This window comes from Hemibagrus wyckioides, linkage group LG18 (genome assembly GCF_019097595.1).
Source record: "Hemibagrus wyckioides isolate EC202008001 linkage group LG18, SWU_Hwy_1.0, whole genome shotgun sequence".
NCBI classification, from domain to species: Eukaryota; Metazoa; Chordata; class Actinopteri; order Siluriformes; family Bagridae; genus Hemibagrus; species Hemibagrus wyckioides.
This window is the reverse complement of record NC_080727.1, coordinates 9,178,482-9,206,089: the sequence shown is the minus strand read 5'-3', so window position 1 is coordinate 9,206,089 and position 27,608 is coordinate 9,178,482. Positions and strand designations below refer to the sequence as shown.

The window sequence follows — 27,608 nt, the reverse complement described above, 5'->3', positions numbered from 1 at the left end:
CTCTTTTACACACACACACACCATTAAATACACACAGGAGCACATAACCCACTCTTTTCTCCCTTAGAGACACATCGAGAGAAGGGAAGCAGAACAAGCAGAGGAAACAATCACTACACAGACTGGATATTTTAAGTCCCATATATAAACAAACTAATCTAACTTAGAGACACTTCACAGGGTAGACAACACACACACAGAGTGTGTGTGCGTGTGTGTGTGTGTGTGTGCGTGTGTGAAAGATGACAGGGAGGATGCAGCTTCTCGTAGCCATATCTCTAATTCTCAGTTTAAATTCAGCAGTGGATGCTGAGTCAACTGGTGAGTAGACTTTATAACCTTCCTATTATTACCTTCAAAGCCTTAGAGTACATTATAATAAGTTATGTACATTTTCTAAAACATCGCACTACCTTAAACTTATTTTATATGCATTTTTAACTTGAACTTATTTATGTGAATACATTAACTTGTTCTATTAATTATTTCGACGTTTCTTTCATGTTCTTTCTTTCATGTCTTTGAGAGATCTTCTGTCAATCTTTTTCATGATGTTAGTTCTCTATTTTTATCCATCCTCAAGCAGTCTGAACTTGTTAAGCTGTGTTGGTTTATGAAACTTATAATCATTGTATAATCATCAAAGTGCTTCAGCTCCGGTTACTGCCAATTTAGTGTGTGTGTGTGTGTGTGTGCTTTCAAAGAGAGAGAGAGAGAGATTGAAAGAAGAAGAGAGAAACAGACAGTGAGCGAGAGAGACAGAGAGGGAGAGAGAGGCAGACAGGGTAACTGTGTATATGACCTAAGCTGTGTGCAGGTTAAACTCATGATGATTTTAGCAGGGCCAAGGAGATCAGATTATTGTATAAAATCCAAACAACACAAATGCCGACACTGATACATCATATTGAAACAGACACAAATTCTCTCCCTTAAATATTCTACCACAGTTTGCCATAAATTCAGGCATTATTCCTGATCATGAAATCTATGCCTAGTGTTCTATTCATTCAAAAGTGAGATGATATTATTGTTTTGTTCAAAGTTTAAATGGTCATTTTGCCCTGGTTCAAGTCTAATCAGAGGTTAAATTAATTTCATCCCTCGGGCTTAACAGTGATCTGGATTTGATCTGAGATGTATTGCACACACATGCACATACACACATAATCAAAGCACATATGTTAGCGATCTGCATGCGAACAATCTCGAGTGCTCCAACTTCAGTCATTCATGACTAGTCACAGCAGCTGGTGCTGAGCTCTGAATAGTTCAACGGGTTGCCCTCACATTCTTCTCATTCATCTTCCTCTACAGAAAGAGAAAGTCGATACAGTTATAGTGTGCTTCTTTATCCTCTCTATTTTATTGCCCCTGGTCTCAGAACTCAGAATCTTTTTAGCCCTTCAGTGGCCAGAAAGACAGACGGTAGTTAGAACTGATTAGGTGCTCGTAAATGTAATGGCACAGCAACCACAGCACGGCAACCAACTCAACAAACACAAACATGATAATATTAACTTTGAAGTGTGCAGAAAAATCCCTGACCAGGCACCCAAACCAGCATGAACGGAGGAAACGATTTAGAAACTTGCCAAAGCTTGCACACAGGTATGGCACTTCAACCAAAAGACTGGAAAAAAGTTGGGTCTAGGCTTAAATGTCAGTTTAACACAGCCGATTTCCCTGAGCAGTTCTCTAAACACATAAAGGTTTGAACTCGGTTGCTGGACTTGCCCCAACACACACCTTTATTATAATAAGCGGAAACATAAATAACAGCCCTGTTCAGGCTCCAACAGCCAATGGCCAGTAGCCACCGCCATAACAACCAACATCTGTATTTGCAGTTTCAGGCAGTGAAATCATTGGTACCACTGGTCAAAAGAGCTAACTTCTGGAAACTTTTGAAATGATTCACTTTCAGTAAATAAAAGTCCACTTGAATAAGAGTCAATGTGAATAAAAATTTAAATGTAGGTTACTCATGGGTTTACTTCAGTTAGTTTTCAGTTCACTTTTTAGGTTTATGTATTACAAACCACATTTATGCTTAAAGATGGAGTTTATAAGTGAACCTAAGAAGCACAAAAAACACATCTTAGTTTATGTTTAAAATTTCTTTTAAAATCCTTTTACACACTGGCAAGGAATGATCTATGCCAAGGGGCCTCAATCCAGTAACTGATGATGTACACCAATGTCAAATCTCATGTCCCACTTTCATACCAGTAATTCGTAGAGAACTGTTTCCACCAAATTTGGTGCATGTTCTCTGTCTGGAGAGAATCATGGGTTCTTTATAAGGCAATGTCAAGGTTGAGTTTGAACTGATTTGCAGCTACACACTTTCTTTAAAGCCATATGCATCTGGCTTACCAACATATGGCTAAAATTACTTTTTCACAGTCCCCATTTCCTGTTTCTACATTTAAATTGACACTGTTTACCTCTCCAGTGTACAACCTCCTGACGTCACCAGACTGTCTGCCAGATCTCCTGCATGGAGGTTTAGCAGAACAGGGGGTCACAGAGCTCTTCCTGCTTGCAACATTCCGCCTGCAACCCCGAACTGGAACCACAGTTTTTGGGCTCTATAATCCACGAGACAACAGCAAATACTTTGAATTCACCGTTTTGGGCAAACTGAACAAAGGTGAGCATGTATTAATGGTCTGTATACAATTTGAACAAACATTTAGAATCCAGTTTGCATTGCTGCAACTCACTGGAATAGCTGAAGAACTGATTTCTCTTTTTTCTTCATCCTTCTTCTACCATCTATGTATTTTAATCAATTGTTAATCACTTTCTCCTCTTATGGCTAGCTACACTACGTTATCTACGCATTGATGGCAGGGTGGCCACCGTCACCTTTAACAACCTCAAGCTGGCGGACGGAGAGAAGCACCACCTCCTTTTTCACCTGAAGGGCCTGGAGGTTCCATACAACCCGGCTTCTTTCCCACCTGGCCAGGCAACTTTGCCGGTGCCAGGAGTGGAATTGCATCTGGACTGCCGATTGGTGGAGACACTGAGAGATTTACCAGCAGTGTTTAATGGGCTCAGTAACAACCAAGGTGTGGAGCTGAAAACCATGCAGAAAAAGGGACAGGTATGCACAAAAACAACTAGACATTAACAAAGGAATACACAAATAGGTGTGCACACACATACAGTACACTCTGTTCCACATGCTTAAACATATTTTTAAACCATCCAGGGATTAACTGCCTTGTACTCAACAAATTACTATTAGAAATGGAAAGGAAAATAAGCAAAGTTTCTAGAGAAAGAGGACAGTTTAGACACTTCCGCAGTTGTGCAAGAAAAGTGCTCCTAAGGGAGTACTTGCAGGTTTATAAGCTTTTTAATCTGAAACATCCTCTTTTTCTGGAAACTTTTTGTACTTGAGTGAGTATGTGCCCAGGATCACCTCAGATGTGTGTTCTTGGCTAACAGGAGTGGAACCCAATGTGGTCTTCTGCTGTTGTAGACTATTCACCTCAAGGGTGGATATTTAATGCATGCAGAGATGCTTTTTTGCTCACCATGGTTGTAATGAGTAAATATATCCTTCTTGGCAACTTGACCTTGGTCATCTAGCCCTTTTCCTCTGACCTCTGTTATGAACAAGGTGTTTCCACCCACAGAATTGTCACTCACTCGATGTTTTTTTTTTGTTGAGCCACTCTGTGTGAACTATAAAGATTGTCTGTGCAATTTCCAGGAGATCAGCATTTTATGAAATATTCAAAACCGCCCACTCTGGGACAAACATCCATGCCACGATCATAAGTCACACTTTATATTTGTTCTGAAGTTTGATATGAACATTAACTGATGATTTTTTGCATTATGCTACTCCCACATGATGATTAGACAACTGTATGAATGTACAGATTTACATGTGTTCCTAATAAAAAGATATGTGGAACGTATATCTCTCACAGAAGTATATCACATATCTATATCAACTGCCTATGCATTCTTTACAAGCATGCTGAAATCAATATTTGGCAGGAGGAGCTGGAGGAGCTGAAACTGGCTTATGGTGATTCGGTAGAGAATGTTGCATCACTGCAGGGCTGCCACACCCACCAGAGTGACTCTGTACAGACACTAGGTAGAGACAAATAAAATATAATAATGAGAGAGATCTCTCTCTTTACCGCCAAAGATGAACTTTATACTTGAAATTTGCTTGAGAAGTGGATCCTGATAAATCAGTTTTTTTTCCAGGGCTCAATACTAAACAGCTGACCAACCAGATGCTGGAACTCACCAAAGTTATAAATGAGCTGAAGGATGTGCTTGTTCAACAGGTAATGGGTTTGAATCAATATCTTTCCATTATATTCTATTAATGTGCACCACATTTGATTCTCTTTGATCCTCTTTGACCCTTATTTATTTGTATTTACAGGTGAAAGAGACTGCCTTCCTCAGAAACACAATCTCTGAGTGTCAAGCATGTGGTAAGACACTTTTCTAACCAAAAGGTTAGGTATGTTTAGAGATACAATCAGCCGACCTTAACAGTTGTCTCCACATATGGTAACCAAATGGTCTAAGCACAAGTCAAAACAGCTCAGAGCACGGACAGCAAGATTTTCTCAGAGACCAGTACTGCACAGTGTTTTTCTTACTCTAACAGACCTGATATTTGGATGCTTATTCATAAAAACAAGAAAAAAAACCAATGAATACCTTCAGTCATGATATTGCAAAGTCATACCTATTTATTAACGAGGGATTATCCTCAATAAATGTGCACATCTGGGTGCTTGTCTTGCAGATCTGGCTGGTACAACAGTGAAACAGCAGTGTGCTCCTGGTGTGTGTTTCCGTCCTGACATGTGTATCGAGACGGTGGATGGGGTAGAGTGTGGCCCTTGTCCTGACGGATACACCGGAGACGGCTACAGCTGTGATGATGTTGATGAGGTAACACTTCAGTAATTACTAAAATATGACAAATTGTTCCACCAAATATGGACATGACAATTATCCATGACCGATTTTCACAATATTAACCAAGTTAATAGGTCACAGAACACTCTAGGGCTATAAACTCATTTTATAAAAATCATCCAATATTTATCATCTTAGAAATATCAGTTCTCATTTGTTCTCCCAGTTAGTATTTCCTTATGAACAATCTCTGTATTTGAACCCTTGTGTGTGTGTGTGTGTGCGTGTTTTACAGTGTCAGTTTAACCCCTGTTTCCCGGGTGTGAAATGTGTAAACACCGCTCCAGGGTTCCGTTGTGAGGCATGTCCTAGGGGATACACCGGCCAACCAGTGGAAGGTGTGGGTGCAGCTTTTGCACAGACACACAAACAGGTTAGTGTGGGTATATTAGAGATGTAACCATACATGAATATGTTATTAGGATTGAACAGGTAATGTGTTTTAAATGGATACAATTACAAATATAAGTAGGAGGTGCACTATTTGTTTTCAAGAAGCGTGCCACAAATGCTCAGAGGGCTTTAGTTGAGACTAAAGCTGTGCATTGGGACTAGTATCTGTGGGATAAAAAGTTCCACATTTTTTACTTTCTTGTGGGAGCAAAGCAAGCTTTCAGACACAAAGCACAAATAAAAAAGACCATGGTTATTAACATGCAGCAGCCCTTATATGATAAGGATCATGGCGGTTTGTTTATATTTTAGAAATTTGAGTAATTCATTAGAAAAATATAAAAAAGCTCGATTTTAAACCTATTTCAGGATTAATGTTGTGTTATCAAGTCCAGCAGTGACTATGCATCGAGACTCAAGACTCTTTCCCTAGATGTCTTAACAGCTGTGTCACTGGCTGTCTGATGTCATCTAATGACATCTAAAGTCCTACCTCTTCCTAGTATTTAAACTTGCACATTTTTTAAAAATTGTGACGTTAGTTGTGCTTTTCCTGTGCATCAGATTGTGCTTTTTAATCTGATGGTATTCTTTGTCTGTGACCTTCATTGACTGAGACAAACCACTTCTGTAAGTCACCCAAACCATCACTGCTGGACAAGGTTGTCTGCCAAATGACTTGTATCTTGTAACTTGTATCTTGAAATTGACAAGAAAAACACTCTCACTGAATTCTTGCTCTGAAAGTTGGGAATATCTCAACCCTGAGTTCAGCATGTGGAATACAACTGAATCGAATTAAAATGGCTGTTCACGTCATGGTTGGGAGCACGTCTCTACTTTTGTGTGAGTTATACTGTATATATCAAGATTTGACACTGACACGCTAAATTAAAAGGTTGAAATGCTGTACTTCCACTTTGAATGGTATGTAAATCCAAATACAGATTCAGTAATAGAGCAGTCTACAAATAAAGATATTGCTTTTATAACTATGTCGTATGTGTTTGTGCAATCACATGTTTGTGTTGTAAATGTGTTTGTATATTTGATATGACTGTATTTATTGCTTCATGCAACCCATATTTTAACCACAGGTGTGTGATGACATTGATGAATGCAGCGGGCCAAATAATGGAGGCTGCACAGCCAACTCGATCTGCCTGAACTCTATGGTAACATCTGCTCTTCTTCCCTGTTGTAACTTTTTGGACTCGAGTTCTTTCATCACACGCACTTTTTATTAGTACATTGAACTTAGGCCAAAACCTTTTGTTTTTGTTAGTGTAATATATGAGATGTGGCTATACACATTTTCACATGTATAATACAACCCAAGTTGTTTGTTTATGTGTTTATGTGTGTAGGGCTCATATCGCTGTGGTGGCTGTAAAACAGGATTCACCGGTGACCAAGTGAGAGGCTGTAAACCAGAGAAGAGTTGTGGGAATCGGCTGCAGAATCCCTGTGATCCAAATGCGCAATGTATTGAGGAACGAGATGGCACTATCACCTGCCAGGTAACTAAATAACTAACACATACATACTATGGTACACACAGACACAAAGTGGTAGTGATGAAATAGACTACATCATCATCTGTCAGATCACACAACCTTCTTCATTCATACTATATCATGACTTGAATCTGGTTGTAAATCTATTTGTTTTTTTCATATTTGTGTGTGTGTGTGTGTGTGTGTGTTCCAGTGTGGTATCGGCTGGGCAGGAAACGGTTATCTATGTGGAAAGGATACTGACATTGACGGATACCCAGATGAGAAGCTTCGCTGCCGGGATCCCACCTGCAAAAAGGTAAAAAAAAAAAAAAAATGCCTATGATATTACATAACCATGGTAGACTTGTGATAATGTCAATGTGTTAACTGTGTGTGTGTGTGTTTGTGTGTCTGTGTGTGTGTCTGTGTGTTTCAGGACAACTGTATTATGGTGCCAAATTCAGGACAGGAAGATGCTGATTCAGATGGACAAGGTGATGCCTGTGACCCAGATGCAGATGGAGATGGAATACTGAACGAGCAGGTACACACACACATATATAAACATTTGTTTTATTGTAGATGAGCATGAATCCTATGTTGATTTCAGCAAGAATTTTGAACCAAGAGACCATCTGAGAATATCAACAGGTGGTAGTACAGCTTGTTCTTAAGTTTATAACTTTTAGTTCTTTGGCTCATAAAGATGTCTGACCCTCTGTGAGTTATGACAACATATGTGTGTGTGTGTGTGTGTGTGTGTTCACGTGCACTCTAGGACAATTGCTGGTTGAAGCCAAATGTGAATCAGATAAACAGTGACAAGGATAGCCATGGTGATGCATGCGATAACTGCCTTACAATTGAGAATCCAGACCAACGGGACACTGATTCAGACGGCCGTGGGGATGCATGTGACGATGACATGGATGGAGATGGTGAGCAACTGCATGCACAAACACACACACAGACACGCACACACACACACACACACACACACACACAAATGCACACACAAACACAAAAAACCTTGTGAGGACCCTTACAGCTGATTAATAAATTACTGTTAATGATCCTAAGCAAAAGGAAACCTCTTTTAATTCATTGTTTGGTTAGTTTAAAAAAAAACAACTTAAGGTTGCAGTACCCAATTAGGTTGCACAAGCAGTCCAGCTCCTCTAGGACAGCATATACATATGTGATGTCAGAAGGAGGTTTGGTGAGGAGAGCTGGACAGGGCCATAAATGATCCCCAGACCTGAATTGAATTGAGAATGTCTGGGACATTATGAATCACAGTATCCAAATTATCTGCTAATTAGCACCACAGACTGCCCTGCTCTGATCCAAGTCTGACAGGAGATCCACCAGGACACTATCCCCTCATATAGCGCATGACGGCCATACTCTACTGACCTATATACTCTATGACCTAGGTAGGCTTCATGTTTGCCGGTGTTCCTCCATGTTTGGGGGTTAGATTCCTGCCTCCACCCTGCATGTGTGTGTGCAGTTTGCAAGTTCTTCCTGTGCTTCAGGGGTTTCCTCCAAATACTTCTGTGTCCTCCCCAATTGGATGGATGTCTTGATGGATGATGGGTTTTCCTTGTTGGATGCCATGCAGTTATCAATTCATCAACTCTTAGTTCTGGCTTGAAGTCTGTTTTGTACAAAAAAATATATATTGACCTTAGTTTTTTTCAGTATGTCTGACTTTCACATGTGTTTCGAAACTGGCTCACAGGTATTAAAAACTTCCTGGACAACTGTCAACGAGTGAAAAATCGTGACCAGCTGGACCGAGACCGAGACGGAGTGGGAGACGCTTGTGACAGCTGCCCTGATATTCCCAACCCCAACCAGGTATGACTTTCTTAAGGCACAGTTATTATTTCACAATTTTTGAGAAATCTTTTCAACCACCACCAACCATAGTAATTCTCATTCTCAATTCTGATTTACAACAACAACCACAGTAGCCCCAAAATATGTGTATATAAAAAGCCTTCTGTAATCAGACATTTCCCAATTCCAGGTACAAAGCCTCATATGAAACCATTAATACTGCACAAGTAGCTGACATTCTTAGCACATATGTATCTATTAACAGTATTCATTTTCAATTTTGGTTGAATCTTCTCCACTCCTGTTTCATATAGTCGGACATTGATAATGATCTTGTTGGAGACTCTTGTGACACAAACCAAGACAGGTAAGAAAAAGGTTTTTAAAAAGTCTTTTTGAACTACATGCACAAACTACCACTAACTTTCTATTTATAGCTTATTTTGCCTGGTCCCACCCTAATCTTAGCAAAGCACTTAAGTTAAGAAGACAGATTTCCATGATTGTATAAACTTTAAGTATAGTCCATCTTAGGCTACACATAAGCACCATGTTACTCTAGGTGTGACACCGTTTCTTTTTTCCTTATGGAGTGCTTGTGTGCAATATTGCACTATTATATTTTAAATCCTCTGCCACACAGTGATGGTGACGGACATCAGGATTCAAAGGACAACTGTCCATTGGTGATAAACAGCTCCCAGTTGGACACCGATAAAGACGGACTGGGTGACGAGTGTGATGATGATGACGATAACGATGGCATCCCCGACTTCCTTCCCCCAGGCCCTGATAATTGTCGCTTGGTGCCAAACCCTGACCAAACGGATGACAACAGTGAGTGCAGCATGTCAACCAAACCCAAGTGTTCCCTGATATATGCTCTAATTTTTATTAGAAGCCACAATCCCATCAAATTCCATATCAGAGAAACCTTAAGCAGTGGCCATCCTAGATGTGAATTAAATATGCCTGACAAAAAGTCATGTTCAGTTGAATGGTAGAGAGCACTGGAAGGGAAAAAAGGGTTTACTAGTCCAATTTCTCTATGCACCAAATTCATCTAGCTGAATCTTGGAATTTTAGGCCATTAGGAAGTGTTTTTGCTATACACTGAAGACATTTGGGTTTGAGATTAAAGGGTGAATAGAAGACAGTAGATCAGAATTTCCTGACATTTTGCATACAGGTGTCCAGATCCTACCTAGATCTAGAAACAACCTAGCACATGGCATCTTTGGTGCCAGACCACACAATGTTTTGGGCAGGAAATGTATTGGAACAGTCTTAAAGTAAATGAAGTAAATAACATCCCTTGCTTAATATATAACCACTTCAAGCCTGCGACCCACTGACATGACCAAATTGTTGCATTTTGTTTTTTGTGATGCTTTTACAGGCTTGTACCACTGCTTCTTTTAGTTCTTGTATGTTTTGAGCTAGAGGGTTTCTCCCTATAGTCTCTGACTCAGGAGGTAAAATGCGGCTCAGTTGGGTTAAGGTCTGGTTACTGACTAGGCCACTTTTAAATCTTCCACTTTTTTTCCCCTTGTGAGATCCTTTATTGTATTAGCAATGTGTTTTAGACTATTGTTTTGCTGCATGATAAAGTTCCACCTTTTGAATTCATTCTAACCTACATCATCAATAAAGATTAGTGAACCTGAAACTGTTATCAATTTTAAGTAGATTTGGATTGGATTTTTTATGTTCCTTTTGAAGTTATTCTCTACAGAAGTCAAATTTAGTATTGTAAGCATTGACTCCCCTTGAGCAGGATCTCCTGGAGTCAAATACTTTGCACTGTTTTGCATTGATTACAGAACTGTCTCTCCATTGCATTTGGATTGTCTCTCCATTACCTTTGCACATTTTGATATTGACATCTCCTATTCCTCTGTATACATTTTCTCCAACTTTCTCATATTAGATAGAGAAATCTGGTGGACAGCAATTTCCAGGTCATGTCAGACATTTTCACATGAATTTAAGTCTTAAATTAAGTCTTTGTAAAATATACAAATACACATATATTTTAAATTCAATTTTCATTAAAGACAGGGCAGTAGACAGGACAGTTAGTAACAGGACCGCCAGGTTTTTTGCACCAAACTGGGCTTTTCAAGGCTGCCTAGATTTTGTCTTACAGCAAATTATGAGAATTAAATCTAATACTTTTCTGCAACTAAAGGCAAAGTATAAGTTTATACAGAACCATTTCTACTGTAAGATTTATTGCAGGAATTAGGAGAGAGAAAGTGGATTATGGAGTGTATAGTTTTCCTGCAGCAGAAATATGTGCATTCCACAGTGACCTTTTTTCCGATTCAAAAGCTGTGAAAAAGAAGAAATATGTGCAAGTGTTTTGTGAGATTTCTGAGATGTAGCTGAGCTGGAAGTAACTGAAACCTGGCAACCCTGGTTAGCAATATTAGGCTTTTATGAGGTTTAAATGTTAGGTTACTCTTAAATTTGACTATTTAGATTGACTAGACTTCATTAATAATGACAACACAGGACCTTCGCACTAACCTGCTCTATTTCTGTTTATGTCTCCAGATGACAATGTAGGTGACATATGCGAGTCAGATTTTGACCAAGATAAGGTGATTGACAGGATTGACAATTGTCCCGAGAATGCAGAGATCACACTGACAGACTTCAGGGCCTATCAGACTGTTGTGCTGGACCCTGAAGGTGATGCCCAGATCGACCCCAACTGGGTGGTTCTCAATCAGGTGATGTAGCATTTTGTTTGTCATTTTCTATCATATATACTTCTAAAAACAACAGGTATTCTTGAACTGAATTATGTTTGTCTTTTGCAACAATCTCAATCAGAATAAAAGTTCTATCATTTTAAAATCATAAGGAGAAAATACATTTAAAGACTGCATTCCAATTCCACTCTGACACGTGAACACATCACGTGTCTAAAAACAACTGCTACTCATTGATTACATTCGCATTTAATTTTATTTATGTGTAATAAATAAAATTTAAAACAAAACCCATAGAACTATTCACAAAGAAAAACAAGTAATCATGGCTATCATAGGCATCATCTATATCAGACATGTCTCTAACATCTACTCTAACATGTAGGTTCACCTCCTGAGGTCAGTCACAGAACATCAGTCTTATTGTTGCTCTAGGCTCAGCTGATCACAGGCCTGTGTTCTGACCACTGGTATTTATGTTATGTACAAACTGAATCTATTACGTTTTATGTCCTTTTTAGCACGTAACCCATATCCTGAGCAAACCATGACATGAGGATGATGATGATGATGATGATGATGATGATGATTCCTATTTCCTATTATTCCTAGGAGTAACTACTTCTTGCTAAAAGTGGTCCTTGAATTTATGTCACAAGTTCACATTATTAACTTTAATTAATTAATGCTAGTCAGAAAGACTTTCTTTCAGCCACCCCATTTGGTAACTCATATGAACGGGAGAACTGTCCAATGCTTCAGAATTGGAGCCATAATAGGAAGAAAACAATAAGAAAAAGGATTACTTAAACAGGTTTAAAAATGAGATTTAAAAATATGCATGTAATACATATATAGCTGCAGGGTAGTTAAAATAGTATCATGCTCAAATGTAGATTTTGTAATACACCATCTGATTGGAGTGGTGATGAGTATGTAGGCTGCTGCAGCAAGAGCTGTACACTCAGAAATGAAAAGGTGGCTGATTAGCTAAGTGTACTCTCTAAATTTTAGCTTGTAATATGCCAGGTCAAGGAGCCACACATTCACCATGTAAGTCTAACAAGCTTGTATCCCGTGTGCTTTGCTACAGGGAATGGAGATTGTGCAAACAATGAACAGTGACCCTGGCCTTGCTGTGGGTAGGTCTTTGCTATAATCAATGGGGAAAATATTATTTTTTATAAAACCTTTCATTCTATAGATGTCCATTTGTATATATAAGAGTTTAGAGCATTCCACGCTTAGGCCTACTGTTACAATTTCAGGTTACACTGCGTTCAGTGGTGTTGACTTCGAGGGCACGTTCCACGTGAACACCGTGACTGACGACGACTATGCCGGCTTCATATTCGGCTATCAGGACTCATCTAGCTTCTATGTGGTGATGTGGAAGCAAACGGAGCAGACATACTGGCAGGCTACGCCCTTCAGAGCTGTCGCTGAGCCTGGCATTCAACTAAAGGTCAGGCTTCTAAACAAGTTTTCTTTAACTATAGAGCTACTGTAATTTATATGTATATGTCTAACACATAGACATGTACTATGTAGGGAGCTAATACTTATATTGCTCGCATTTAACATTGAAACTAAATGTTGACCTAAAATATGATAATAATTGTATAAATAAAATCCTGTACCTCTGTCTCTCTTAGGCAGTAAAGTCTAAGACTGGTCCTGGTGAGCATTTGAGAAACTCCCTCTGGCATACAGGAGACACTAACGATCAGGTGCGTTTGCTCTGGAAAGACCCACGTAATGTCGGCTGGAAGGACAAAGTGTCATACCGCTGGTACCTACAGCACCGTCCACAAGTGGGGTACATCAGGTAAGCTCCATAAAAAAAGTGAACATTTTAATCTCAACAAATCACTGTGTAATAAGAGGAATAAAAGACTGTGTATAATTGCTTATATAGGAAAAGAGTAGAAAAATAATTAACACCTTCCGTCAGGTTACAACGTATGGATTAGTTTCCTAAAACAACATGCCCTGTCTTGTACTATGCCCTAAATATTGATCGTTAATGTACACACACTGGTGTGAATAATAACATCACAGTAATCGCATGGCAGTGCGCCCTTAAGAACATCTTACAGAAACAGCCTTTTAAAAACTATGTCTACTTTGTTCTGAAAAACTTCTGAAGGTCAAGTGGATGTATTGTGACAAGTCTGCTTTAATTTATGCTGTTCCATAATTTGAAACTGTGGATGTCATTAACAGAGCTTCCTAAATAAAAGGCAATTCAAATATTGAAATAACCGACCTGGGTTTGTCACCGCAGTTGTTTGTTTTAGAAGTGGCTCTTCAGAAGTTCCACCCCTGCAGCACTCTTCAGCTTTTAAAAACTGCTGCAAAAATAGAAGAAACAAACAGACCTCATTTACCGATGTTGAACATACACCCACATGACCTCTACTATTTTAAATGTACAAGGATGTGTACAATGATGTGTGTAATGACTGTTTGTGTGTGTGTGTGTGGGTAGGGTGCGCTTCTATGAAGGCACAGAGCTGGTTGCAGACTCTGGTGTGACAATCGACACAACAATGAGGGGAGGCAGGCTGGGTGTGTTCTGTTTCTCTCAGGAGAACATCATATGGTCCAACTTGAAGTACCGCTGCAATGGTGAGCTCTTCTGAACACACACACACACACACACACACAAAGAGACGTTCAAATATTTATAATTCATTTTTCAAACATTTATATCTACTGTAACTTACAACAGATGGATAAACAGTTGAGGAAGTTGTCGCTCTGTATAAGTTCTGGAAAATTAACAGGCAACTAGCTAACTTCTGTAACCTAGGGCTCAATAAATACATACACAATCACACATATTCAGTCCAATACTGGGCAATGACAAAGTTGCTGTTATTTTACAATAGTAGTTGTAATTATTTTACCTGTCTACCACAAGAGCATGTCATGAATTGTATAGAAATGACACCACTTTTTTTTATGTGGGTCCCGTTTTTAATAGATGTAAAGTAATTGGACAATTGGTTACTGTTCCATGGCCAGGTGTGTGTGTGTGTGTGTGTGATTGCTTACATGTAAGCAGATAAAATGTCTACAGCTGATTTCAAATCTAACATTTACAATCTGTTCCTGTTAACTCTCAATATGAAGTCCAAACAAACTCATCAGAGGGATAGAAAAAAAACAGGTGTGGCCAAGCTATTAGTGCTATTTGATATATTCTTAAAAAGAAAAAAGTTCAGGAACACCAAATAGCCTGCAAGACCGTGGAAACAACTGTGGGAGATAACAGGGAATTCTTATCTTGGCAAAGATAAACCTCTTCACAGCAGTTGGCCAGATAAATTATTTAAAATCAGCGACAAAGTAGCCATTACTTCTACGTGTCCAAATATTTATGGTCCTGATTGCATGTTCATGCTTCTGTTATATACCCTGTTGTAGTAAACACAACACATTGTACATGTTACACACTTAAAGACACACACACACACACAATATATTAAATCCTGTATTTATTTTGATTACTCTTTTGCAGACACTATTCCAGAAGACTTCCAGGAGTTTAGCACACAGCCAATCATGTATCCTCTATAAATACTTCACGCACAGTCTCACACCTCCACGCATGACCAAGTGGTTATGTATCTGTGTGTGGCACAGCCAGGTGGTTGTGTATGTGTGTGTGAGATAACAGTCTGTCCATAGTGTATGTGTGTAGGGTTAAGATATGTCTATATACGATGTGTATGCTTTTGATAATTGACCCGTTTCTATAAACCTATTACTCTTTTTTTTGTTTTTTTTAACTGCGTACTTAATGAAGTTTCGAGACTCATCATTTATTTCAACTTGAAATTTGACTGTAACCAAGCCATTTCTGCTGTTTGTTCTGCTTAAAGTGAGGGATAACCAAAATAAAATTTTCATAGTACATGAGTACTTGTGATCTTTTCTCGAATGAAACAACGAAATGAATGAACCTTGTAATAAATGTTGTTCTTGTTGCTGCTAGGCATTCCATAAGGTAATATACTGTATATTTGGGTGAAATATGGCACAACAAAGCATGTTTACTGTAATAAGCTGAGGCTTCAATGCCCTCATAGACATCCAGTTACTGCTGGTGATTACAAAGAACATTTCATTGTTATCTGTTCAAACGCAAGCTCCACTGAACTGAAATATATAGCTTGAGCTGATTTAGTGGGAGAAATGAAGGGCAGCATAAACAGATTTATGATCACTTGATTAGTCAGGACAAGAAAACAGTTTGCCAGAAGATTATAGAGACAACTGATGCCTCCAGCCGTTTTGCCCAGATGGTGTGCTCTAGCAAAATGCCAAATGGAGACTGCTGCATTTATAAACATCATGAAAAAATAAAAAGAGGCTGAGATAAGTGAATGTCCGTTTCTGCAAATAGCAAAAATAACTCTATTAAAATATATACCTGTATTAGTGAAGGAAGAGCCAGGATGGCCAATTTCCATTAAACAAAAGAAGAAACAAAAGAAAACCTTTACACCTAATTCTATCTAAAGAGCAGTGGCATTGAAAGATTATACAGATTGTGATGTAGGCGAAGTGTACAATGTGGAGGCTGTATTTGCTATATAAGACTGGTTCCTGTGAATACAGGTACATTTTTGACCAGTGCTCAACACATTTAAGGAACAGATGTGCTTACAGAGTACTGTTTAACCATTGAGTTAATGTTAATTGAATTAATATTGAACACAGATGTTTCAATTTAACATTCATGGTCTTCTCACATATTACTCCTACTACTGAGAGAGGCGTAACTCAAGTTCAAGGTGAATTGCTGAAACACCTTTCTGTAATGCAGATGAGGAAACGTTCCTTGTATAGTAGCATGGCATGGTGTCGATGGGTGCCACCTATTGGCCATGGCAATGGCATTGACAAGCCAGTGATACTGCCACAGTTTAGATAAAGATGCCAGACCAGTCATTGCTAGTCAATTTCAGTGGACCTGGGACTAAAAGGTCTATATCAATATCTATATCAAGATCTAGGGAAATCATGTCATATGAGGCCGTCTGATCCCTTTCAGAATGACTTTAAATTTATAAGAAACCAGAAAGATGCTATCTATGGTGTTGACATACTGCAATGGCCACCACATAAACATTTATTACAGATACAATCTAGCGGGCCCTCAGGAAAAGCTAGAATTTTGGCAAATGCATGTCATTCATGGAGATACATCCCTCTACAGGTCAGTGTACTGGATGCTCTTACATTCAGGAGTGTTTATGCCACAATCATTAGTTCATGGTTCATTCTATGAGACGGACCCATAAGTACAAGTGATCTGGCTGTGTGTTACATATCTCTCTGACCAGTTAGGACAGCACATCTACTCTGAGCAAAAGCAACTAGGGTCTTTTGACCACTAGCAAAAGCAGCATGGGAAACTAAATTCTTGTCTCTTGATTCTGGATCAGTTTCTATGCAATGTGAGACGCGTCAGAGGAGAAAAAAATGTACTGTAGATAATGACCCTGTCCTTGTGTCCTATAGCAGCAGGCTGTCCAGCACAACCAGGGAGAACAAAAATAGGCAATGTGCTGATTGGAAGAGGTCCAACTGCACCTGCCAAAACTTTCCCAGACCTGGGACTCTAATTTAGGATGCAGATGCCACTCTTCCGCTGCCCCAGTATATCACTGTGGATGAGAATGTGCATGGTCTAACCTGAGTGGTCAATTATCCTTGTGCTGCCCTGGTGATTTATATACCTGACTGTCATGACAACACATGACCAGTATGGTATCTCAGAATTGGTAAGAAAAGCTTCTAACCTCACATACCCTCTGTGTCTGTGTCCTCAGTGCTTCCCAAACAGTGAGGAAAGCATCCATAGTAGGTATCTGTTCCCAGTTGGGCACTGGGAGAATAAAGGGAATCACAACCCATCTGAGAGAATGAGTTAAGTGCTGCTTACTGAATAACAACAGGGTTAATACCTGTAGATGGGCAAATAGAAACATATATCCCAACTACTTTGTTTGTCATGCAAAGATAATGGCCGCTATTTTGAAGGTGCAAGAGCAAAGATAAGACATTTGTCTGGGTCAAAATAAAGAGGTTTAGGTATACTTCTGCATTATGTTAAAAAATATAACCGCACTATGAGCTTGGCACAGTAAAACAGTAAGATATTTAGTATTTTACTGAAGTAGTCGGTTTTTTACAGAATGACAGGAAGTTGTGCTTAATTTTGTGTCTGTGATCCTCATGGCCAACAGGTGGCACCATATCTAGTTTTTTTCCACTGAAAATGTTCTGCCTCCATCCCTTTTCACCATCTCCTGTCTTCTATTTCTTAGCTCATTATACTTTAAAGCAGGGATCTTCAGTCTTGTCTGCAAAGGGCCGGTGTGGCTGCAGGCTTTCATTCCAATCAGGATGGAGTCAAACCTGTTTCCACTTGTTTAATCAGTTCATCTGGGGCTACAATAAACTATCTAGTTTGCCTCTTATTTGGCTGGAATAAAAGCCTGCAGCCACTCCGGCCCATTGCAGATAAGATAGAAGACCGGTGCTTTCACGGTATAATTATATGCTTATTTGAGATGTCATCTACATATTATGTTACAGCACTAGAACAGATATTACCATGATATCTGAATATGGCATGTTTAGTTCATGATGTATATTACTTTACAATATATATTACATTTTTCTTTCCATTTTAAATTTGATCTTATATCTGGAAGAAAAACCCAACATTTCAGTATTATTAATTATTCCCCATAATGAATCAATCAACATATGGATTAATTGACTGATCTCCCTTTTCCATCTAATTCTTTTGTTCTTCTGTGACTTTTAATGATTGCCCACTTTCACTCTACTCAGAGTCGTGACTCAAGCTTCACACACACACACACACACACACACAGTGAGAGAGAGCGCGAGAGGAGGGGTGTAGGACAGACAGTACCTGTGAACGGAACACTACAGCTCACTCAGCTTTATAAACCACACTTTCTCTTTCACACACACAGAGGAAGTCTCTGCACATGGACAGAGGTGTAGAAGACTTATCTTTATTTATGTATTTATTCATTTTACTTTATTTTTTACTTATTTTTTATTATGCAGTTGATATAAATGTACTTTCTTTTTTTTTATAAGAAATGAAAGGTGGAACCTATATCAGGACATCTTTATGTGCAACCAGTTAAGTCTGAAACATTTGTACATTTTACACTGTCCTTCTGCATGTCCTAACTTCACTTCACAGTTTGAGGCAGATTTTTTTTTTTCTAAATGTCCAGCCACGCCCACGCACTTTCGAGGACAGTAATAATGCAGACACTGTCTGCAGACAATGTGAAGACACAGACAGACACACTCACGCACACTATCTTTCTATGCTTGTGAGGACCTTCTTATGATTAATGCAGCAAATTAATGTTATAATTTCATTTCAGCTTAACCAAAGAACATTTTAGCCCTTTTTCTAAGCGATAACATATGCAAAATAATAATAATAATAATAATAATATCATTATTAACATTTCTTAACAATTATTAAGACAAGTTTTCCTCGTGTGGACAAATGAAATATTTTCTATATTTCTGGGGAGGATATTTGGCTTGTCCCCAAGAGGAAAACTGCTTACTTATTATTATTGTTGTTGTTGTTGTTGTTATTAATATTATTTTATTAATATAATTTTTTTCGAGGTGGGGACCAAATGTTCTCCCCAGAAGGACCTGAATGTCTGACAATAGACTGTCGGAACAAGATAAATGTCCCCACAAAGTCACAACTGTCAGACATCCCCATCCTTCCTCCCCTTCTAGGGAGAACATTTGGTCCCCACATAGATTACCCCCTCCCTCCCTCCCTCCCCCAAACCCACGTACACACACAGACACATTGAAATAAACCACAATTCTCTAAACCCTCTGGACATTTGCGATTCACGCGCCAAAGGTTACTGCAGACACGAGATCACGACTCATTCACAGCCCTATTCTTGACAAAATGACACTGAGCTGTCGAATCACACACACACGGACACACAGACACACACGGATTTAACACACGCCCTGGTGCGACCCTATTTTGAGCCGAATGATAGGAAGCTGATCACACATACACTAGCGCCATGTATTCTGTACAAAAATGTCAGTAAAGCCTCAAAACCCACACCGAGTGGTTCCACCATCCCGATCATAATTTCTACAATATATTCTATCCAAATGCTACTGAAAAATTAAGCCGACACGGATTTATTAATAACGACAATAATAAAAAATCATGTTTAAAAACGCGGTTATAGTCAGATCCCCGCGGCTCGTTCTCATAGCTCCAGCATAAGCGCGCCTCAAAATGGAGGAAACTAGCGGAGAACATTTCTCTGACTCTGCCGCAAGGTGCATCTTCTCCAAATTTGTCCGATTTTCCGGTAGCAACGGGAATCCTGCGGTGTTCCCATCTGCTATTGGCCGCACGCGTCACGACTGAGGAAATACTGCCATGTATGTACTCAGGCACAAGATGCATTCACACTGCGGCGCTGCAAAGAGATCCAACGCCGGCCAATTACCGCCGCTACCACCCGGAGACATGAGGAATAACGTGAAGTAATATTGCCTTCATATTCCGGATAGGGATATTTTTGCTCACATGTGACTATTACGCAGTGTGATTTCCACTAATCTGTTACACATGCTATGTTATCCCTCACACCTTACACACCTTCATAAGAGATTATTGAACTTTTCGAAACGCATTTTAACACACACATGGATGAAACGTGATAGAGTCTACTTACATATACTCATATATATTGTAAGTATACTTACAAAAGGCTTACATATGAATGGGCTTGAAAAGTACACTAAATGCACATCTCTAAACAGAAGTTGTACCCTTTAGGGCGCCACCCCTGAGACAAGGACAGGAACAGTTTGTACCCTTTTTGTAACCGTTAGAAGAATGAGAGAGAGAGAGAGAGAGTTCCATAGTGGTTATATTTATTATACTTAATTTATAGTGTATAATCCATTATTGTAACACACACGCGCGCGCGCGCACACACACACACACACATGCGAGTATATGCTACTCATTGCAACTATAAAACTATTGCCTATAAATGACACATCTATAAAGGGACATTATGTTCCATCATGTTCATTCCGGATCTCGGCTCATTTATTAGTTGCATAACAGCACTAATGCGGAGATAATTCCGCATAAATGAGCCCAGACTGGGTTTATAATTCAATAGTTTATTCCATCTACCAAAAAAAAAGATAGCTAGGAATACCAGTTTCCGTCTCGCCACATCCATTATAATAGGAGCTAAATCTGAGAACCGAGAAGGAGGGGGCTGTGTGTGTGTGTGAAAGAGATAGCGAGCGAAAGAGAAAAAGAGCGTTGGTTATTTTAAAATTCCGGAAGCGTTTCCTCACATGGACCGATGGGCCGCCTTGTGCATCTGATGCTGCCGAGTCGCCCAATGAGCGCCCAGAACAGCTCGGTTTCCAACACGGTATTCCCTCTCGTGCAGATCCTGGGCGGGCCCGGGGAAGCTCGGTCACGCAGCGTGGGTGGTGTGTGTGTCTGCCGCGCCGGTATAAAAGCTCGCCGGCAGCAGTGGAAAGATGCAGTCAGTAGTAGCTTGGTAACACAGAACCGGCTCGAGCTTCAGCACTACCGGCAGCATCAGCATCAGCAGCATCAGCACCAGCAGCACCTATAGCCATCATGGTTCTCATCTGGACACAGTTTGGCGTGAAGCATAAGAACGTCAAGTGCAAGGTGCGAGTGATCCACGGCGAGGAAAGCTGGACCTCCGAGGTAACCTCAAAACTACTTTCTTTATATAAATTTACCATTTTTTACAACATGCACTCAAAGTCCTTTAGAATTGTGAATTATGTTTGAATTTTAGTACTGCACTCTCAAAGGAAAAGTTGTGAAACCTAACACAAACCTTACAAACCTAAGCTACAAACACTGAGCTAATTACACCCCAGGGTACAAAACGTCACTGTACAATAGTTTCTCTCAAACAGTGCAGAGTGCTTTTAAATGATGACTGGTGGTTTAAATTACCAACAAATTCTGCTTCTTTAATATTACTAATAGGGTCTAATGTAGATGGTGTCTGATTGTCCACACACATGAAATTACTAAGTGTCTCTGTCACCATGTGAAATATAAAGAAACTTATTCTTAACCAGTTTATTTATTATTTATTTATTCTTTCTGCCTGAACAGGAGGTGCATGAGGACCCTGAAATACCCAGTCCTCCTTCTTCACCAGTGTGTGTAGACCACTATGCTGTGTTAGGGGTGTCAAGCGACTCGAACGAGGAGGAGATCAGACGCGCATATAAACGGCTGGCACTTCGCTATCATCCCGACAAAAATCCAGATGCGGATGCAGAGGAGAAGTTCAAACAGATTGCACAAGCCTATGAGATCCTTACAGATTCTGAAAAGCGCAGCCTTTATGACCAGCAAGGTAAGAACTTTATAAAAGACACACTATCCCCATTTTCACACTTTGAAACATATGCACAAACTTAGACAGATGTTGAAAGTTCAGATTGTGTGCAGAATTCATGAATTGATCTCAGGAACTCATTATTTCCACATGCACATCACTTTCTAGAAATTTAATTTAAGCAGAAATATCTAACACACATGTCTCTCTTGCAGGTTTGTCTAAGGGACAGATGTCTTCTGCAAAAGCAGACCCAACCCCCAGTGGCCCCAAGGTCGACACCCATGCCTGGCGCATCTTCTTCAACTTTGAGTTCGACTCAGATGAGGACCTCTTCAACCCGTTTCTGAGGAACCCTCAACCCCACCTGGGTCGTCACCACAGCAACAAGACGGGGTCCCACCCTGGGGGTGCAAGTGAAGTGCATGACCTCTACGTGTCTCTGGAAGACATTCTGACAGGTGTAACAAAGCGTGTCAAAGTCACTCGGCTCCGTCCCACAGAAAAGAACACACTTCAGCCAGAGGAACGTGTGATCGATGTAGAGGTGAAGAAAGGATGGAAGGAAGGGACCAAGATCACCTTTCCAGGGGAGGGACAAGGGGCGTCAGGCCATGGCCCGAATGACCTCACGTTTGTGGTCAAAGAGAAGAAGCATAGCCACTTCAAACGGGAAGGGTCCAACATCGTCTACACAGCCACCATAACGCTCAGAGAGGTGAGTGTGTGTGCTAGTAGTACAGCCTGTTCTGTTCTCCGCCCACGCAGTCTCTGCTAGATGATAAGCCTCTGCAGAGCACTGTGGCTATATTTAGAAACTCTACCCCTCTCCCGCAGGCTTGCAAACAGACACACTCCTCCGCCTTTTGCCTCTCCTCATCTTCCCTCTGCATCTCCACACACACATGCACACACAGAGATGATTTTTCTTTCTGTCATTCACTCTCAGTCATTTCCTGATCTTTAATTCTGAATTTCCTGCCCTTCGTGTTTTACCACCATGTCCCCTGATCTTCCAACTCTTTTTGGAATCTCCTTCATCTCAGAACAAAACCTCTCACTCTCCTTCTCATCACAGTCTTTTGTGCTCTATTTAAATCACTCATCCTGTTTGTCATGACATGTTTGCATATATTTCAACCATCTTTTTCTCCAAACATCTCACATCTTCATATCTCTCTCTTGAAGTCACCCCACTGTTCATCTGTCTCTTCATCCCTATCATCTGTCTGTCTCCCACTCTTCTCCCTCCCCGTCTCCCACCCCTTCGTCGCTCCCTGACTGTCTCGCACCATCACACTCACCTCCTCCTCCCAGCTCCTCTCTCCTGCTGCTTCTCACCACCCCATCCCTCATCTCTCATCTCTCACCCTCCCCTGCTCATCTCTCTCATCGCTCTCCCACGCACTTCCTCCCTCCTCCTATCTCCCACTCAGACTAGAACAAGAGAACAGGAACACATTAGCAACACCGTCTCGTAATGGCATCTTGCATAACAGTAGAAGTTCATTCACTCTGACCCAGATTCTCCTCATTCAATCTCGAGTGAACGTTATGTAATCCAAAAATCCAAAAATAGGTATTTTACACTGGTTTGGAAACAGTAAAGCATACTCTAGCCTGGAGATTTCTAACAGATACACTCAAATTATTGTTATTTGAAGTAATCCTCATTCTAAAAACACAACTGTAATAAGGAAACAATTTTGTTCATGCTTATCATACTAAGATATAGTAGCAAATAATAACAACCTTTTTTGTCCCTTTCTCTTTCTGTAGGCATTATGTGGATGTACTGTTAGTATCCCCACTCTTGATGGACAGTCAAAGCCTGTCCCCTGCAGCGATGTCATCAAGCCTGGCTCAGTGAGAAGACTAATCGGGGAGGGGCTTCCCCGGGCCAAGAACTCAGCCCAGCGTGGTGACCTGTTGGTCGAGTTCCAGGTGGTGTTTCCTGAGCGCATCCCACCATCCAGCAAGGAGATCATCAAACACAGCCTTGGACAATGTTAACACAAAAATGCAAACTCACACAGATCTAGTGAGGGTGGTAGCATCAATTTTTTGTCTCTGTGAGGCATATTGTGTGCCGGACTGTACACACATGCACACAAAATATCAGCATCATAGATAGTCCATAGATTTTAGACAAACACACACATTACACTCAGACCTACCACCTATAGTCATAAGACAGACAGGTACACACAAATGCAGACACTGATACACACAGAGGTGCTACTCTTAAAGTATCAACACACATCCTGTATGTAGCAGGACGTGACATGCTCTATGGGAGAGGGCTCGATGGCCTCCTTTAGGAAATTGCTGTTCCTATGATGACCATCTCAACTTGCTCTAAACAATGACAAATTTGTACTTGTGTACAGAATCGTCAATTAATTAGTCTCTATGAGAGAACCTGTGTCATGTTTCAATGAATTATTTATAAAGGATAATTATATGAAGATTTCAGTGTGCTGTATAATCTGGCATGTAGGCTAAGCCTGTATGAAAAGCATGTTTTTTATGTACAAATAAAGACTTTATTAAATAAACTACTTTGTCAATGCATTCCTTGATCAATTTTCCTAAAGCCCCACATTGTAATAATTATAAATGTTTCAACTTGGATTTTGGTCCTGCTTTGAGAATTGGGAAGAACACTGCTAAGCAAATGTTAGCCTGAATCAACAATCTTTATTTTGCCTTAAAAATGTGACAATATTAAGCAATAACTTTGCTGATAATAAACAAATCACAAAAGCTTTTTTACAACTCCCTTGATTGTTTCTAAGCGTTTTATAGCAATGGCCAATTGGAATCTCCTGTTTCAGACAGGAAAAGTGAACAGACATTATCCAAAAGGCTCAGGTGAAATCATCTGAAAATTCAGACTTAAAGTGCCAGTGACTTATAACCTATGTAGTATAATGCAACAATGCTAAGAGGAAGGAAAGTCTTAGCAGATAAAGAGAAAAAAGACATATATATATATATATATATATATATATATATATATATATATATATATATATATATATAAGAATTTTCAAATTCTATGATGTAAAGACCGGAAATGACCATAATTTACTTGCCTTTGCACAGTGACCGACAGAGGGCGCCGCATGATAGTGAGAATGTAAGCGTTCATTCCAATTCTTGACTTGACTTTTTTAGTGTGCAAAAGTTCCATATATAAATATAACATATACACATACATACATACATATTATATTATATATATATATATATATATATATATATATATATATATATATATACACATAATATTTTATATATATATATATATATATATATATATATATATATATATATATATATACACATACACACACACACACACACACACATACATACATATATTTATATATATTATATGTATATATAATTTCCCCCTGGGATTAATAAAGTTCTTTGAATCTTGAATATACATATACACCAAGTTCTACTATGGACCTTTTGCACACTAAAAAAGTCGTCAAGAATTGGAATTCTCACTATCATGTGGCGCCCCCTGTCGGTCACTGTGCAAAAGCAACTAAAATTATGGTCATTTCCGGTCTTAACATCATAAAGGAATACTAATACTAAATTGGTGAATTTAGAAATTAATCAACTTAGTGATTTAGGTCTATAAATCAACAAATGTTAATTGGAATTATTATTATTAACTTTCAGAATAATTAATCCCCTTACATTTTTACAGTTAATGTTAAAATAAAATCTATTTGAGCTCCATGTTTCAGTAGATATCGCCTGAAACAACATTAATCCCGATACAATTCGTTTTTCCCTTTTAAACTCCTTTGTGAGACCTCATTTTAACTGTGATCGAATGTTTTCACAAAGAATATCACAATTCACAAAGAACAGCTTGTTCATAAAGAAAAGAAGGAAGACAAATTTTAAAAATACATAGATACATATATATTTATGGTTATGCCTATACATTTCACATATGCTTGATTCAAACAAGGAGAAACACATTAAAAGGATCTGGATATGTTCCAGTTACAAGAATGACAATGATATTTACTCATTAAATATGACCACCACTCCCATTCATAAACAGTTACACCGACCTACCCCTCCCCTCTGCAAACACCCCTCACCCCCCAACAACAAATTGTGATGGCTAGAAGACAGGGTCAAAGTATCTCCAAATGGCTGGCACACTGATACTAAGAGCAAAGTCTAGCCCCTCTGCTCCAATCCCACAGAAGAGTTACTGTAGCTAAAATTGTTGAAAAAATAATTCTGGCTATGATAGAAAGGTGCTAAAACATACAGTGGGGCCGCAGACTGGTCAGACTGCTCATGCTGACCCCTGTCCATTGCTGAAAGTGCCTACAATGGGCATGTGAGCATCTGAACTGGACCATGGAACAATGGAAAAAGGTGGCCTGGTCTGATGAATCGTGTTTTCTTTTACTTACCTGACCAAGAAATGGCACCAGGATGCGAAAGGTGTTGACTTGAACTTCAAATTCCACAGATCTGCATCTGATTGAGCATTTGTGGGACAATCAAGTCCAATCCATGAAGACCTCACCGCCCAGCTACTTTCAGTCTCTTCAAAATGAAGTTGCCAGTAAGTAGTCCTACTACTGGTTGCCATAGTAACAACGTTTAACAGTGTTTAGGGCAACTAGTATTCAACTTGACAACAAATCAGTTTTCTTGACAAGCACAATTAGACTTTCTAGAGTGAGAGCATTTGTATTTAAAATTTACCACATACACTATATTGCAAAAAGTTTTGGGACACCCCTCCAAATCACTGAATTCAGGTGGTGTTTTTCAGGGGTTGGGCTTGGCCCCTTAGTTCCAGTGAAAGGAACTCTTAATGCTTCAGCATACCAAGACATTTAGGATAATTTAATGCTCCCAACTTTGTGGGAACAGTTTAGGGATGACCCCTTCCTGTTCCAACATGACTGCACACCAGTGCACAAAGCAAGGTCCATAAAGACATGGATGAGTGAGTTTGGCGAGGAGGAACTTGACTGGCCTTCACAGAGTACTGACCTCAACCTGATAGAACACCTTTGGGATGAATTTGAGCGGAGACTCAGCCAGGCCTTCTCGTCTACCATCAATGCCTGACTTCACAAATGCGCTTCTAGAAAGCCTTCCCAGAAGAGTTGAAGCTGTTGTAGCTGTAAAGGGCGGGTCAACTCCATATTACATTCATGTGCATGTAAATGCAGACATCCCAGTTTTGGCCTGGCTTGCAGTCTCCACACTAATTCATCCCAAAGATGTTCTATCAGGTTGAGGTCAGTCCTCCACACCGAATTCCTCCACATCAAACTCACTCATCCATGTCTTTATGGACCTTGATTTGTGCACTGGTGTGCGGTCATGTTGGAACAGGAAGGGGTCATCCCTAAACTGTTCACACAAAGTTGGGAGCATGAAATTGTCCAAAATGTCTTGGTATGCTGAAGCATTAAGAGTTCCTTTTGCTGGAACTAAGGTCCCAAGCCCAACCCCTGAATTCAATGATTTGGAGGGGTGTCCCAAAACTTTTGGCAATATAGTGTATATGCATCATATCATACAAGATGAAGGAGAAGCGGTGTGTGCTCACTTCACCAAGATGTCCCACATAGTCACCTAAGGTTGCTGTTACATGTCACCAGAACAACATGAACAAACAT

General features: G+C 39.7%; 2 protein-coding genes and 1 long non-coding RNA gene across 4 annotated transcripts; 2 read left to right on the top strand and 1 right to left on the bottom strand.

Annotated features, from left to right (window-relative positions):
* thbs4b (thrombospondin 4b) lies at window positions 1-15,347 on the top strand. The gene is made up of 22 exons (XM_058415047.1): window positions 1-321; window positions 2,459-2,656; window positions 2,829-3,115; window positions 4,024-4,126; window positions 4,243-4,325; window positions 4,427-4,478; window positions 4,799-4,947; window positions 5,210-5,347; window positions 6,465-6,542; window positions 6,735-6,887; window positions 7,078-7,182; window positions 7,303-7,410; window positions 7,645-7,804; window positions 8,611-8,729; window positions 9,026-9,078; window positions 9,355-9,548; window positions 11,271-11,449; window positions 12,525-12,573; window positions 12,700-12,896; window positions 13,087-13,259; window positions 13,923-14,062; window positions 14,958-15,347. Exons 1-22 carry the CDS (start codon window positions 243-245, stop codon window positions 15,014-15,016), a joined length of 2,856 nt encoding a protein of 951 aa, XP_058271030.1. The 5' UTR covers window positions 1-242; the 3' UTR covers window positions 15,017-15,347.
* Window positions 4,723-26,776, bottom strand: LOC131368880 (uncharacterized). 2 transcript variants are annotated; one of them, XR_009207211.1, is made up of 4 exons: window positions 26,382-26,776; window positions 13,701-14,072; window positions 13,072-13,227; window positions 4,723-8,526 (listed from the first exon to the last, which is right to left on the bottom strand). It is a non-coding gene; the product is annotated as an uncharacterized LOC131368880 (long non-coding RNA). The 2 variants fall into 2 exon arrangements; XR_009207212.1 differs by having other exon boundaries at window positions 4,723-7,172.
* On the top strand, window positions 21,064-24,479 carry zgc:122979 (uncharacterized protein LOC641576 homolog). Its single transcript, XM_058415049.1, has 4 exons — window positions 21,064-21,269; window positions 21,693-21,939; window positions 22,137-22,639; window positions 23,701-24,479. Exons 1-4 carry the CDS (start codon window positions 21,177-21,179, stop codon window positions 23,932-23,934), a joined length of 1,077 nt encoding a protein of 358 aa, XP_058271032.1. The 5' UTR covers window positions 21,064-21,176; the 3' UTR covers window positions 23,935-24,479.
* Window positions 26,777-27,608: the final 832 nt, after the last annotated feature.

What these genes read in the sequence shown, in the direction of transcription:
- thbs4b (XM_058415047.1), top strand. Translation starts at nt 243, where the DNA reads ATGACAGGGAGGATGCAGCTTCTCGTAGCCATATCTCTAATTCTCAGT. An exon ending in TTTGGGCAAACTGAACAAAG is followed by an intron (nt 2,657 to 2,828) that starts GTGAGCATGTAT and finishes TCTTATGGCTAG; the next exon opens with CTACACTACGTTATCTACGC. An exon ending in CGATCTGCCTGAACTCTATG is followed by an intron (nt 6,543 to 6,734) that starts GTAACATCTGCT and finishes TTATGTGTGTAG; the next exon opens with GGCTCATATCGCTGTGGTGG.
- zgc:122979 (XM_058415049.1), top strand. Translation starts at nt 21,177, where the DNA reads ATGGTTCTCATCTGGACACAGTTTGGCGTGAAGCATAAGAACGTCAAG. An exon ending in AGGAAAGCTGGACCTCCGAG is followed by an intron (nt 21,270 to 21,692) that starts GTAACCTCAAAA and finishes CTGCCTGAACAG; the next exon opens with GAGGTGCATGAGGACCCTGA. An exon ending in CCACCATAACGCTCAGAGAG is followed by an intron (nt 22,640 to 23,700) that starts GTGAGTGTGTGT and finishes CTCTTTCTGTAG; the next exon opens with GCATTATGTGGATGTACTGT.